We start from the raw sequence: 16408 nt of genomic DNA, 5'->3' as shown, positions 1-16408 counted from the left end.
GACAAAGACACGCTTTGTGTTTGTCAGCAATCCTGAATCCTGCTTCAGATGTAATCAGTCAGTGATTTGTGCCCAACTTAACACTTAACACCCTGACTACAGTAAAAACTATATCTGCGGTAATGTCACCTCTAAAGTATTTTGTTTGGAGATGTATTTTCAGCAGCACAGATGTTACTGAATCCAGTCAGTTCTCTGCACCTCCATCATCGTCTGGTTTGGATCAGCCACCAAACAGGACAGGAACAGACTGAAACGGACAATTAGGACTGCAGAAAAAATCATTGGTGCTATACTGCCCACCATCCAGGACCTATACTCATCTAGAGTCAGGAAACAGGCAGGAAACATCTCTGCAGACCCATCACACCCTGGACACAGTCTGTTTGAACTTCTCCCCTCTGGCAGGCGCTACAGAACACTGTACGCCAAAACAACCAGACACAGGAACAGTTTCTTCCCCCAGGCCGTCTGATTTTTTTAAATATATATATATATATATATATATATATATATATATATATATATATATATATATATATATATATATATTTAAAAAATCTCCTTCTCACCCTGGCGGGGTGGTATCTGTGTCATCCTCAAGCTCGGGTCCTCCTGGGAGTTTGAGGGTTCTGCGCAGTATCTTGGCTGTTCCTAGGACTGCGCTCTTCTGCGCAGTCCTAGGAATATATATATATTTACTACCTGTACATATTTGAACAACATAAATCCTCACTGTAAATAATATAATATATATATACTTAAATATATATTTATAATAGACCGGAATCTGAACACTTTTTAACTTACTGTTCTTTGTTATTCTTGTTCCTTCTAGTTGAATGTTTGTTATGTTTGTTTATGTTCATGCTTACGTCTATGTACATCGTGTGCGAAGAATAACCAAGTCAAATTCCTTGTTTGTGTTTCACATACTTGGCCGATAAAGCTGATTCTGATTCTGAATGATCATAGAAATATTATAGGAATACTGCAGGCAGCAGTGTGTCTCTATGATCTTCTTGCTCTTCTGTGACCACATATTGGCTCTTGTCACTTTGATCCCGACAGTGAAACTACTCTATAGAGTACATAGGCTCCAATTTAATGTAGAATAGAGTATTTATAGCATATAGTTTAGAGAATATTATTATAATTGGAGTGAGAAAAAAGGCAATTACAAATCCGCCTGCTCTTTAGCACTATGGACAGGCTCCTGATATTTCAGAGTAAAAGTCGGTCTCATTGATTCTAACGTGCACATACATCTGTCAGATAAAGGATCAATGAGTCAGACTAGATGAACTAAACACTGCTACTAGGGGATGGGGAGAAGGGATGGCAGGTTAACAAGGTGAATGTATTTTGGTCATTTTGCTAACAAACCCCCCTCATCCCCACACAAACTGCCTTCTGCCTGTGGTCAGCTGAATAAGTGCAGCATTTCTAAAGGTCACTCATGATGTTTTCTACATAAAGAGACCGTTTCTCCCAGAGCCAGTCCGAGCCATGCATGATGCAGGCCCACAATAGCTCTGGGACAGTGTGTATTATGTAACCACAGCTCTCTGTGTCTTTCCATGCAACCACATGGGTCTGTAATCCACTTGAAACCAGCGTGAGAGATGTCTGATCCTCTGCACACAAACAGCAGAGTCAACATGACTGCATGTCATTTTAGGAGAAACAAGTGGGTCAAGCAGCATGTCACTTTCCAAAAAAAGGTGCAAAATCTGGCCCAGAATACATGTCAGATCATAAAAGTGACGTCACTATAAATCCATAACATAGCAAGACTGACTAGTGATGCTGAAGTAACCAACAACAAAACACTGGCTGTAGAGGTCTTTATTAAAGCCTCACATTATTCTGACCGTTTGCCTGTAGGGGGCGCGCTAGTGATCCAATCTCTCCTGAAAGTGGGTGTCCTCTTTGCAATCAGCGATCGACAGCAGCTGAGCGCTCCTCCTCTGTCATTTTTAAAAAGCTGCTGCAAACTCACGGACACCAGTCGTTGACCTGCTGCTGATTACCGAGCAAACATGTTCTGCAGACGGGCATTGCTGAGAGTCGGGCCGCTGGCACGGAGGGCTTTCAAACCCACATCCAGAAATGGTGAGTCAGGTTTTCAATTAATCACTTTTTCTTTTCTTTTCCTTTTTTTTTTTTCACACGTCGTCAGATTAAGTAGAGTAATTACGAAAGAGCAAAGATTACCGCTTCGTGCATTTACCAGCATGTCTGGGCTCAAATTAAAGGGCACATGTAAAGGCTTTCTGAAGGAGAGTCTTGTAAAGCTGTCCGAAGTGTAACCTAACAACTGCTGGGACTTTAAAAGTTATCTTGTGCATCATTTCTGCTCATACCTTTTTTTTTAAACTTTCAATTTGCTTCACTTATATGAAGGTACATCATGTCAAAGTCACACGGAGACGTACATTCGTGTGCTGTCCATTGTGCACGCGTTCAGTGAGGAGGAGGAGGCGTGTCCTGCTTTGGGAACATGCAGTTCTTGCACACAGGTTATGAAAGAGCGCATCACTCGCGATTTAACTGCTCTTGATTTTAGGTTTCTAATCCATTTGCATCAAGCGCGTTTATTCTGGATGCTGATATTTAGCTCTATAGATTGTAGTCCGCTTTTATATAAATAACGACTGTTGGCGGTCTTCGTGGGTACACTTTGTCCCAGGACGTCTTATTGTGAGCAGGACCACACTGAGACCAGCTATGCCCTGCAGAAATGTAACCCCTCCTGAGTATGAACAACTAAAAAATAAAATAAATAATAATAATAATAATAATAATAATAATAATAATAATAATAATGCACAGCCAAGTAATCTTCTCTGATCATGCGTCCTTGCCTGGATCATCCTCTACTCTGGCTCTGAGCATGTGGAAGTCAGCCTGAGGGCAAACTGTTGTTTTAATTTCCTGGTGAAGCTCTGACTGATGGTGCAGATGAAATAAAGTCTACCTGCAGGACCACAGTTGCTCTTTAGTGCCCTGGTTGTCCTGCAGGACTGTCTTCACTCATCTGTGTCAGTGAGCACATGGCAGCTGACAGACTGCAGCAACAGAGCACAGTTCACCCCACAGAAGTGCACGTCTACACACATGTGTTGCTTCCAACAGCAGCCATCTTGTCTGCTGTTGCCTGACATGCGTGTCCATTTTTACAGTCTTGCACCTCACTGCAGGGATTAACTGATTACCTGTATAAATAACCTGTACTTGGCCTTGTCCCTGCATAGTGCTGCTGTGTCATGGGTATTAGAAGAAGGAGGGGAGGGCTTACTGCTTCATTGGCTCAGCATCCACAACAGGGCCGTTTACAGCTCTGTTTTGGTTCGGCACACAGTTGCATTAAATGATCACTTATTTAGTGATTTAAATATAAAACCGGAGCCAGCAGCCATGTAGCTTAGCTTAGCATAAAAGCTTAAAAAAGGGGTGAACACTAAAAGTAACCAAATTTAAGCTGATTTGATGAACAGTTGCACTAGCACGTTGTGTATGTTATTTGTTTCATCGATACAAAACTGTCACACAGAGTGTAAAAATGGCACATTGCAGTTGCAAGACAAACAGTGGAGAGGCCATGACTTACTGCTTTGGCCCAAAAAATAGCTTGACGTACAGCTCAAACAAGCGAGGTGTAAGGTGTTAATTGTTAGAGGCGCTGTTAGGATGATTCCTGTCCGGCCAGTTTACCCTCACTCTGTCTTTAAGTCAAGCTTATGTAACAGACACACATCAGAGTAGGACCAAAACTGAATTTACCAAGATGTCAAACTATTCCTTAAACGGACAACTTGTCAAATTCCCCCTCCTAGTGTTTGACCGTGGTATTACTGTTGGCACCATTGTTGCAGAGATGGCTACGAAAGGCAGAGTCAAACAACCTATTGGGTTAATTTAGAAGGCAGGTTTTGTTACCTAATGATCCGGTCTTGAACTGTCTCCATCGAGTGTGTGTATGTATGTCTGTCCATTCACTCGTTTTACCTCGGTTTCGATCACCGTCTCGCTTCGCCTTCTTTGCCTCCTCCATCAGGGGGATTCTTTTTCTTTTGCAGTGTAGAGTTTCAACAGTTGTTCCACTCCTACCTGGGAACAGCGACCGGGGAAACCAGTGCCTCTTCCATTGGCAGATGTACTCCCTTTGTGCCGCGATTTGACAGGAATAATGTGGCCTGTGGCGGACCGAAAAAGCACAGAAAAAGCTAAGCTTATAGGGACCAAATCTATACATGAATGCTGTCATTTCTCAACAGTCATTACACTGTGCTATAGAAATATTCACCATATTTATTGACTTTTAACAAAGGCAGTTTTTTTTTTGGCCACTTGGGGGCAGCAGGAACAAGCTGTGAACACAACATTGACAAACTTGCTTGCAAACAATTGCATACTTTCACATCCATTAGTTTAAGAGCAACATTAGCATTCGTTTGTAGCTGTGATTTGTGAGTTGCGACCATATTCACTCCTGGTTGTTGCGATTAATGTTCAAAGTTTAAAATGGCTAAACAAAAGGCCATGTTTCTGATGACAATGTTAAGATGCTCATAATGTCTGACAAAGAAATGGAGAGCTTCCATTGAGCTGTACCTGGAAAGTATAAATTATTAAAAAAAATAACTGCATCCAGTAATTATCGGGTTTGTGGCATTCGTGACAACTTTATTTAAAAACCAAATGACACCAGATGGTTTGCCACAGGCCATCTGAAGCTCTCACCTTGCCATGCATTGAAATTCAATAACAAAACGCAGAAACCAAATATTGTCAGGTACTGTTGCCCGTTTTCAACATTAACAACAATCTTACACAAAGTTACATCTATGCATTAGCACCCCCACGGTCACTTAACGATGGTCACAGAACATCAACAATGAGCTGAAACTCTCGAAGGTGCTTCAGCTAATGATTCTCTGCAGGTTCAGTTGTACGAGTGACTCCTAACACATTGTTTTCATATTGTTGTTTTGAATTATGATTTAAAATAGCAATTTTATGTTTTCAAGGGATGTAACTCTTAACTTTTTTTTTTTTTTTTAGTTTAGGAATTGTTCTAGACCTTAGTAAAGAGACTGTGCAGTCCAGGAGATGGTGGTAAAAATGTTTTTCATTAAACCGACCTAAATATCCTGCGACCGGTTATACATGTTGTGAATGCAACAGGTGGACAAGCATGTCTTCATATAGATCCCAGTTGTCATTGTAAAAGTCAAAGGGTGACATGATTTGCCTGCACACATGAAACATGGGATGGACATAAAGGGGTCGTGTATGTGCCGTACATTGTGTTCTCACTGCTTCAAATGACCTACTCAGCTTGCTGTGTAAACCACGTGCATGTGCACACGTGGAGGGCGTAAATCATGCTAAAGGTATCGCATGTACTGTGACTTTGTACATGCACACACTCTTTGGTGTGTGTGAGGTCTAGGTAGGAAGAGATTACTCTGACGCAGTGTTTTGGATGCTGGGTGGTTTTATTTATGGCCTCCTTCGCATGCACCACTGGCAATCCTTTAAACACCAGCAAATCTGTTCACATGGTGTACACCCTGAGCCAGCCACACCTCCACAACAACAGAGTGTTAAGAAGCATCTGTCAGATCCTTGAATAGATCCTGATATGTGCGTTGAGGGACTAGTTCATATGAATTGAAACCCACCAGATAATTTTGAAATTGTTGACGCAAATCTAAGATGGAGCAGGAAGTGTTTTGTTTGTTTGTGCTGGGGATTTAATTTGAGGGACAATTTGGTGTTTGGCTTGGCTGCTGCTAAATCTTTCCATCTCCTCTGCTACAAATGACCAGGGCTGTATTGTGTAACTGGATTAAGGGATGAAGACATGTTGACGCTATCACAGAATGCACTGGTCTTTGTGCCAAGTTGTACTTCTGATGGGACACTGAATGAAACGTCCAGAAATGATCAAATGTAAAGTGCACTCTCGGACATTCATGCTCGTTTTGGATTCCATGACATAAATGTTCAGTTGGTGGTTGAAGGTGCAAATAACAATTTACCCGGTTTCACAATTTAAAATCCATTTCAGTAAATGTAAACCTCTTGGCTAAAGGTCTTCCTCCAATCAAATCTCCAGACTCACCCAGTAACTCTGCCTTCCTGTTTCTCAGCAGTTCCAGTGCGACACATGGCCTTTGGGGTCCCTGGTGGCTCCTCCAACATGGCGTACTTTGTTCTTTGTGGAGGAGGCCTCACTGCTGCAGTCGTCTATGTGAGTATTTGAATGTGAACCTGGAATGGAGAAATCTGTTTTGTAAGTCTGCGTTATTACTCTTTGTCTTTCTGCTGTGATTTCTTATAGTGGTATTCCACTCGCATGGAATAATATGGAAGTCCAGGCTGCCAATATTAAAATGAATGAAATCTAAATGTTTTCCATTAATATGATAACCGTTATCTCTTAATAAACTGTATGTATACAAATGGAAAATTACATTTCTGTTAATAAAATTAAATTTATATAGTAAGGTTTGTTGGCTGTGGAAAACGTAAAAAGACAGTAAATGTCCTGTGATCTACAAGACATTTATTGGTCATGGTAAACCTTTGAGTATCTGTCTGTAAAAAGGCAGCACTCGTGATCATCCTCCTGTACTTTTACACTTGGGTGTCTTAGTTGACAGGCAGCCAATTAACATGCAGTCTGCAGACAGACTGAGCTATGTCTGTTACACACAGTCCCGACAGTGGTAGGGACATAGAATGTTCTCTGTGCTTTCTACACACAGCTATTGTCTGGGCAGGCTTGTTTCTGTTCACTGTCAGGCTCTAGGCAAAGCACAAATGCACTGTATCAGCTGTGTTAGTTCATGGTAGACAAAATGTCAGAGTTGTGTTTGGTAATATTGTTACTGTTTTTATGTTATCATTTGATGTGTGCTGGAATGTAATGTGCGCGTATCTGCCTTCTTTCTCTCAGGCCTACAAGACAGTCAATGGTGATACTGAGCGATATGAGAACAGACTGGCCAGCATGGGCTCCACAGCAAAGGGTAAGGTTCTGCCACACAGCACATAAAATACACATCAGTGCACAGTTAGTTAGTGCACAGGCCTTCAGTACAAGAAACTACAACTTGTGTGGTTGTTTCCATATATTACAAAAAATCCAAAAGTCAATGACCATATTTTCTGTCAGATGTCATGCCAGCAACAAAATAAGTAGAATGGTGGCACAGTTCAGAATGCAATGACTCATGAAATCGATCTTGCGTAGCCTGAAGCGTCTATGTTCATGCTAGCCTGCATGCTAACGCCCAAGTATTTGCTAACTGGCACTAAATGGTGCATTAGTTTAGCTGGTATTGGGTCATAAACCAAATGGGACTTATTTTTGAATTGATGCTCTGGTTGAAAAGTTAAGGGGTCACCAAAACGGTTCCAGGGCAGCATTCCGAAGGGCCGCCATTCCGAACATTCACTTTCATGTTTCGGAATGCCGGCCCTTAATTATTTTTGAAAGAAGGGCGCCATTCCAAACCTGAAACCCTTACCCTAACCCTAACCTGGTCGGAATGGCGGACCGTCGGAATGGCGGTCCTTCGGAATGGAGGTCGCCCCCCCACCAAAACTCCTCTGGTTCATCCTCTGGTTGAGTGTCCGTACAAAATTTCATCTTGGCAATCTATCCAATTATTATTATTGAGCTATTTTTGACAAAGCTTGCTAATTAACAACATTGAAAAACCACATTTTAATCACTTTTCCCCAGATCACATGGTTCACTCTCTTTTTCTTTAACATTTAATATCTATCAAGCTCAACACATGGCCAGCTTTTTAATAGGGTAACTGTCTTTGTGGAGAATTTAAATTAAATGTGTGCCTTTTTTTTAATTTAGCTTTAGTGTATGTACTATATGTAATGATGAATTAAGTACTAAACCAAAACGGTTCTGAGAAACGGAAAGCAGAAGGACTTGCTGTAGTTCAGAGTTGGCTTCACAACCCAAATATCAAACATGGTGGAATGATCAATCTCAATAGCTTGATCTTGCCTGTCTGTTTTGATTTCTGTCTGCAAATTATTTGTCTATTCAGCCAGTTTGAGCCCGGAGACATCTTGGCTCTGCGCCCAGAGCGGCAACTAGTCTGTAATTGGGATGAGCAGCGGCTGCCACTGGTTCAGTGTACATTCTGCCTGGAAGTGTTGTTCTGATCTCAAATGGAGCATAAAACTCTGCTTCCTACAGCGCTGGACACTGTCCTGCTTTGACTTTAAAATGATTAGAGATCATGCATTATGTAATCAAGCAAAAATTTACAGGAAACGGTCACGGACACATCTTGATGCACAAAGTTGGTGTGATTAAAGAGATTGCGATCGCGGATCATACTGTCCTGCCACATCAATCTGGGTACACATCACTGAGTTTGGTTACATGCACATTTTGTCTTGAGCTGCACAATCGGGAGGGTTGTTTGCCTGCTCGTAAAAAAAACTCTGTTCTGATGAGGCTAAAGAAAACATGTTATCAAAATGGACCAAAATGAATATAAAGCTACTCCGCAGTGAAGATGACATTTAAAAGCTGAGGCATTTTATTGGATATAGGACTGCAGTAATAACGTAAAACATCACATTTGTTATGAGCCAAATGGTTTTGAAGCTACAGATTCCAGTATTATATAAATCCTATCCGTTGCTACAAAGCCTGGTAAAGTCAAGCATGCTGTCACTTCTAATTTTCCATCCAGACTTTTTTCCCCAATTGTGCTTTAATACAGATCAGAGAACTATTTTATAAAGGATCAGATAAATCTTAGTTGATCTGTTGTTGCAAAAAGCGTCAACTGGTGTATTTGTGCCTCTGGGGCTCAGGCTGCAGGCAGAACAGACTTTACCATTGTTCATTTGCATAAACTAACAACACTGTTACAAAGTCCCCCCAAAAAACGATACCAAGCGCTGCTCAATTTCCTGAAATACTGAGCACACACTAGGACTACTTAAACGAGACAAAATATACAGCCATATCACAAAATGGTGACTGACCAATGTTGCCATCCCTAGAGCCATGTTTGCATCATTGATGGTAATGTGAAAGCAAGAAAACAAGATCATGACGGTACCAAAGTACTGGTACCATCATCCTGCATTTACCGCACTTCCTGCTTTTGTCAGCATTAAAAAACAAAATGTATCTGCCTACTTGATTTTGCATGTGTGTATTAAGTTATGGCACATTTAAACTATGATGAGATAATCTGTGATGTTGCACTTTATCTTGGCTTTTAGCCTGGATTTTCTGCCTAAGCAGAAAAAAACTTGCTTTAACTCCAAAGTGCTCATTTATCATTATGTAATAACTCTGCAGTTATAACATACTATCTATGATTGGAAAATGGCTTTCTGTGTTTTCTTTGGGGCACTGATGAGACAATTGCCATCTATCACCTTTTTGTATCTAATGCATCTACTCTGAAGGATCGGTATAAACAAAACCTGAATGTCCTGTAGTTATTGAGATCAACTGCTTCGGTGAGGTCGGCTGTTTTATTTCTGTCCTGAGGATGACCTGTTCGGATTAGGATTATCTGTCACTTTAGTCATATTATGCTGCTTCACCTTTTCGACCTTTAAAGACGCAAGGTATTGATCTTTAACCCTTCATTACCTGTCAGGAGTCAGACAATGGTTAAGAACTGGAAAATTAGGAATTGTTGTGTTGCAAATTGTGACCATATCTTTACCCACTGATCCATGGTGATTATTAAAACACATTGCACATTTGTTTCTTCAAGAAAGGTGGTTGTTGTTGTTCATGTCTTTTCCCAATTTCTGTATCTGCAGCACCAGAAGCAGCGGCACCAGAAGTGGCAGCACCAGAGGCAGCAGCTCCCGCTGCTGAACCAGAAGCAGCAGCTCCCGCAGCTGAACCAGAAGCAGCAGCTCCCACAACTGAACCAGAAGCGGCAGCTCCCGCAGCTGAACTCGCCCCCGTGGAGGAAGCCGCACCAGCCACCGTGGTCGACGTCGTCGAGCCTGTCCCTGCTCCCGCAGAACCAGTAGCGGAGACCGCTGCTGAGCCCGTCGCAGAGGCCGCAGCCGAGGAAGCAGCCCCCGCAGTCGCTGAGGTGGTCGTGGCTGAGGTCGCAGCTGAGCCAGCAGCCGCAGAAGAAGCTGCGGCACCTGTAGCCGTAGAGGAAGTTCCCGAAGCTGCTCCCGTCGCCGTGGAAGTGGTTGCCGCGGTGGAGACGCCGGCAGAGGCCCCCGCAGCAGAGAGCGCTGGTACGGCAGCAGTAGATGAAGCCCCCCCTGCTCCCCCCGCTGAGGCAGAGACTGTCTCTGCAGCCCCTGAGGCTGAGGCTGCCCCTGCTGCAGAGGTGGCTGCATAAAGCGGTGATGCTTCAGTAGTTCACCCAGATAGGAGGGCTGGGAGTTAGTCCCAACTCTCTGGGCCAAGGAAAAAGGGACTCATGAACCCCTATTTTAAATAATGCAGCGGGGTGGGGTGGGGGGCACTTGCGGTTGGTTAACGAATACAGTTAGGGGTTCATCAGTCCAGTTTCCTCCCTTTCCTGACCTCACCCCAACCTTCAGCTCCAAACCCGAACATTTGCATTAGGCTGTCTGTTTAGATTCAGTTTGGAAAATTCAGTTTCATAGGAAGTTCTTGCAACCAGAGCAAATCAAAGTTACGGTTTGGAGTGTTGAACTAGGTGATAGAAGCGACAGAGCCGAGTTTGTAACTAATGTTCTCTGTAAAAATCATGTTCTGAAGTGCCCTTAAAACAGCAGCACTGCATTTCTCTCATGTAAAATGTCAGCATGGTGAATGAATGCAGCCCAGTTGATTGTTGAAGTTATTCAGTCTCATCCTCGTTTGCACTTGCTCAGCAAACGCTTACTTCCAGCTACATCGCATCAGTCTTTGCTTAAATTAGGATTATTATGCAGTAGAGAGATAAAGTGCGTGCTTCATTCAGTGTCAGCAGTCTCAGTGTGAAGTTTGACCAAAAACCAGTGAGCTCTTCTTTTCCTGTCTGCACCTCTTCACTCCTGTAACATCTTTTGCACATCTTATCTTCTTTTCTTTTCTTTTTTTTTTTTACTCATAAGGAGTTAAACGTCTGTTTCATTACTCTTTTAATGTGAAACTTTAATCTTTCAGGGAACACTCCAGGAAAAAATAATTCACCTGTTTCTGAGTTGTCATTATGATTAATACAGTTAAGTGTTCAAAGAATAAAATCTCACTGGATTGTATCAAGATGACGTTTCTCTTTTTTGTATGATATTGCATTTTTAAAAGCACTCTATGCAAGGTTTGTTCTGTTGTGAATTTATGATTGAAACAATGATTTATTTATTTTAAATAATTGCGTTCAGATTCTGCAGGTTGTAAACTAACGGCACTAGAGCAAGTATCCAATCTGTCTGGGGCAACTTCGTGGCCTAGTGTTTATTCAGTGACTCTTACCGGCTTGTTGCTTAAATGTAGACACTGACCTACAGTAAATATATGTATCATAGTTGTAGAAACACCCACTTCCAGTAGAAATGCTCCCGTTCCTGAAGAATTCCTGTCATGTTCATGCTCCTGTGCCTTCAAGGTGAAGATTGAAAGAAAACGATCTAAAGGATGTTTTCACTGTAACTACTCTGTTCTCCAGGATTTTTTTTTTAATTTGTTTTTTTCTTTTGTAATGAGCACCCGACCCTCTCTAATATAGACATGATGAGCTCTAACTAATCCATAAGTGATCACAGAATGTTTTTCTGTGTGGAACAAAACAACATGCAATGTGGCAGGATGTGGAATGTCCTGCTCAACACGTTGAAGGAAAAAATCTGCAAGCACTCTTTATGCATGCAGTTTAACAGATTTTTTTTTTTTCTTTCTTTCACCCCAGGGTTAATTATTAAACCAGATTTGTGTGAGCCTTTTATTTGAAGTCCTGGGACAGGTGCAGTTTAAAGCAGACTCAGACCAGTTAAAACTAATCCTAGATTACAACGCTTGTTCTAGGGAGCCTGTGGCTCGCCAGGATGGGGTGACCGACAGGCTCATGGGACAATGTGACAACCCAGGGATGTTTACTGTCTGCCACCACAAAGGCCATGTAACAATTCATTGAACAGCGTGCGGGGATCGTCTTTATACATTTAGGATTTATCCATCTAAAATGTGAATTAAAGGGTCAAGTTTACTCATTAAAGTGTGTCCACAATTCTTCTTGGGCATATGTGAAAATTATTAGTTATTTTATTTTTATTAAAATTATTTTATTTTACCAAAGCCTTTTTGGCCCCAGAGGAAGCTGCATGTAATCTGAAAAAATGCCTCCACTGATTTCACCAAGCGGCTCAGTTGCATTGTGGTCAATGTAGGCACCAGGATTAGAAAAGGAAGGAAGAATGTGTGGAATGAAAAAGGTGATATATCCGGTTCTTCTGTTTTGATTTTGATCATTTGTTTTTAAACTGTGCATGAGTCCAACAATGTTGTAGGAGGGCAGAAACCGCCTACATTACCCATAACGCAACATAGCCACTTAGTAACCTCACTAGAGACCAGTTCATCAGATTACATGCAGCTTCCTCTGGGGCCACAAAAGTTTACACTTTACACTAATTGTTTTCCACATATATAACAGTTGTTGGTGGAGTTGCCCTTTAATTCTCATGTTTTAGACATGTATAAATCCTAGATGAACACTTCTGAAGATGACTTCCAGGTTTCGTTCAGTTAATTGTTACATAGCAGTTATGTGATGTTAGATAGTAAAATGTGTAATATTGGAGTTACCTAGAAGGCTTTTGCATTGAATTTAAGTCCCATCAAACCAATTCTCTCCAGTAAGTCTTCACCACATACACTTTACCTGCCTTCTCAGGTGCTGTGTTTCATGCTTTTTCTACAAATGTTACACCAGCAGGAGCATGAACTGGGCAGGTAGTCTCCTGTAGAGTATTTCCTGAACCTGTGGTGACTGTAGACCTTCCAGTGATAGACACCCACTCAAGGTAAGAGCAATTTATACAAAACAGCGGAGTAATCCACTGTGTACTGTATATATCAGAAGTAATCCTGGCATTTCTGGCAATTTGAAAATAAGGAATGCACAGGGGCTGCAATAAATTATAATTTTGATTATTGGATAATCTGCCGATTATTTTTTATGTTTTTTTGACCAATTTAGAACATGAAATGTCATATTTAAAAAAAAAGTCAATTCAAATGTTCTGTTGTTTTAGATATACAGTACAGTTTACAATTACTTAACAGAAAAGCATGAACAAGTATATATCTGGCCTTTGTGTTTGATTATCCTTAAACTGAATAAGCAATTATCAGAATTGTTGCATATTAAGTTGATATTAAAGCATGAAGCTCATTTATACTGCTGTTGAAATGTATGAACTTACTACATATTCTATACTATTACTATTTCAAAACTCTCTCAGTCAGTACTTTCTTTCCTCCCTCTGTCCTTCAGAGTCTTTGCCAGATCTGCTCTCAGCTGTAAAGATCTTGACCGGCTCCACAGTTGAGATTGCAGCAGCTTCTGTTGGTGAGTCGAGTCTGGTGAATGCTGTCCGGAAAGCAGAGGAAGAAGTTTTGGAGTCTAAACTGGAGGTAGTAGAGCCGGAAGTCCTGGAAGCAAGCGCAGAGGTGGTACCTGAGGAAGCAGCTGTGAACGAGGAGGAAGTGAAGTCTGCAGAGGCTGCCGCTGATGCAGAAGATGCAGATGCTCCAGCTGCTGAAGAGGAGCCATCTGCTCCTGTAGCAGCAGCAGCAGAGGAGGAGGAGGCAGCTGCATCTCCTCCTGAGGAACCGACAAATTCAGCCCCGACAGTGGAAGAGGTGGGTGAGGTTGAGGCAGAAGATCAGGCACCGGTCCCTGAAGCTGCTCCAGAGGAGGCTGTCTCCTCTACAGGGGCCTCGCCTGAAGATGCTGCTCCTGCTGAGGAAGCAACACTAACTGAGGAAGCCACGTCAGCTGAGGAGGTCACATCAGCTGAAGAAGCCACATCAGCTGAGGAGGCTACACCGGCTGACGAGGCTACACCGCCTGAGGAGGTCACACCAGCTGAGGAGGTCACACCAGCTGAAGAGGTCACACCAGTTGAAGAGGTCATACCAGTTGAGGAGGTCACACCAGCTGAAGATGCTACCATCAATACTGAAACAATACCTGCTCCTGAGACGTCATTGGAGGAGGCAGCAGCCGAAGCTTCAGCAGAGGAGACGTTGGAAGCTGCAGCAATTGTGAACACGACTCAGCTGGCAGCAGCCTCCTCTGGGTCGGACCTGGAAGTCTTACCAGCAGCAGGGCCAGGACCTACGTCTGAAGCTCCGGTGCATGAGGCCAAACACTGCCACTCCTGCCACTCTGCTCCATCAGCAGCAGAGGAGGCGGCGCCACCTGCTGCTTTGGCAGAGCGGCTGACCAGTGAGGGAGCTGTGGATATAACACATGAGGCCAGGGAGGCAGAGTCACTGGTGGAAGGACAAAGTAAGAAACTGTACTGTACTGTGAGACGTTTCTGAACACCCCAAACCTACTTTTCATGATCTATAAAACTACACAATAGCTACACTTGTTGCGTTGTTGTAAAAAAATAGCAGTATTGAATAATAGAGCTTTATGTTTTACCTTTTTGAAATACAAGACCTGCCCTTTAAATAAGTAACACCCACAGTATTAGGGTAGGTTGAGGAAAGGTTGTCCTCTCATCTAAAGGATATCAGTCTTTCATCACAAACCATCATGTGCGCATCACAGTGAAACTTTCAGACACTAGATGGCAGCACAACAATTCGCTGTCACATCAGACTGACTTGTTAAAACACAGGTGCAACTAATAACCAATCAGTACTTCACAGTGTCAGGGCTCTGGTGGCTCACAGACGTGTCTTAATGACATACCTGAATGTAACCGAGCCATCGTTAACATTATTAATTCCACCTGTAATTTTCCACAACTGAAATAATGGTGGAAATGATTAATGCAACATTTTTCAATCCTGTTCTAAGGGTCTCCCTGCCCTGTATGTTTAGACGTTTCCCTGCTCCAACACAGCTGATTTGAGTGATCAGCTCATCATCAGCTGAAGTCTGTCCAGTTCATTGGAAGCAGGTGTGTTGTAGCATGGAAACATCTAAAACCAGCGGGCAAGGGGGCCGCCAAGGAACCTGAAAGAGAAGAAAGGATCATCATGTCACTGAATCTTGCTTTGGTGTCAGACTGCAGTGACAGCTGTATTGAAGTCTATGGGAGATGCATAGAGAAGCATACTAAAACCCAACATATCTACATTGATGATTTCTGATGAAGAGATGCCTCCAGAAAAGATCACACATCAGAGAGAAGGTCACTGTAGGATATTATCGACACGTTGTTCATCCCTTGACTTGATTTGGGAAAGGCTCCTGTTCGCAGTGTCCATGCAGTCTCATCAGCAATATTTGGTTGTACCTGCCCTGTTTGGTAATGATATTATCAGCCCTGTCAATCATTTGGAGAAAACACAAAGTCTGTGGTTAATCTACTCTTAATCAAACAGGGTTAAGTCACATGACATAGATATTAGGTTTTAGTATGTTTCTCCATGCATCTCTTATTGACTTCAATACAGCTGTCACCACAGTCTGGCCTTCTTTCTTTTTAAGGTTCCTTGGGGGCAACCAGGAACATGATTAAATAACACTGGGTTAACAAAAGAAATATCAAACACTATACACAAGAAAATATATCAGAGGGATGACACTAAACAGGGTATCTCTAAGACACTCATGAAGTATCCACAAACAAAGAAAAATAGTGCAACGCTAGTACGAACACACAAAATAATATATCATGAAAGGAAGGGATAGGAAAGACACAGTGGGGTATCCTTAGCCACCATTGGGGTTATAATCTGTCATCAGGTACCAAAACATACTAAAGAGGCATCTCTATTTGTCCTGGAAACTCTGCAATATTTACAGTCAGAGATACAAAGATCATAGATGACAACCAGCAGCCTACACAGAAGACACAGCTATCAGAAAGTGGCACACAGAGAATTTAACTTTTTGGTCATTGAGGCCCTTGGGTGACATGGTGGTTAGAGTGTAGATGCAGAATAGTTCACATTTCAAGTTGAAACACTGTCAAAAACGCTGTCAGCACACAGAAGTACATTTTAAAGGGCCTTTGTCAATGAGAGCTGCTAGATTTCTAGGTTCAATAAATCCTAATTATTGAGCATCAGAAAAATACAGTGTGGCTTAATTGGTTCCCACTTGTCTGCTTTTCAATTTTGCTATTCAAAAAAACAATATAACATTCACTGTATTTGGCTCTGACCAGATGTATTTCTGCCTGTATCCACAGAGCCAAAGATGTCTATCTGGACTGTAAAAAG

General features: G+C 42.2%; 1 protein-coding gene across 2 annotated transcripts; it reads left to right on the top strand.

Annotated features, from left to right (window-relative positions):
• Positions 1-788: 788 nt before the first annotated feature.
• Positions 789-11259, top strand: LOC311268832 (uncharacterized protein). 2 transcript variants are annotated; one of them, XM_084372731.1, is made up of 4 exons: positions 789-2115; positions 6165-6262; positions 6971-7043; positions 9844-11259. In XM_084372731.1, the coding sequence occupies exons 1-4, from the start codon at positions 2043-2045 to the stop codon at positions 10386-10388; spliced, it is 789 nt and encodes a 262-aa protein (XP_084228857.1). In that variant the 5' UTR covers positions 789-2042; the 3' UTR covers positions 10389-11259. The 2 variants fall into 2 exon arrangements, with proteins under 2 accessions (XP_084228857.1, XP_084228856.1); XM_084372730.1 differs by having other exon boundaries at positions 795-2115; positions 6162-6262.
• The last annotated feature ends 5149 nt before the right edge of the window (positions 11260-16408 follow it).

Source organism: Pagrus pagrus, assembly GCF_965226575.1.
Source record: "Pagrus pagrus genome assembly, chromosome: 2".
Classification (NCBI taxonomy): Eukaryota; Metazoa; Chordata; class Actinopteri; order Spariformes; family Sparidae; genus Pagrus; species Pagrus pagrus.
Note: the sequence above shows the minus strand (reverse complement) of the source record. Positions and strands in the feature narration are given on the sequence as shown.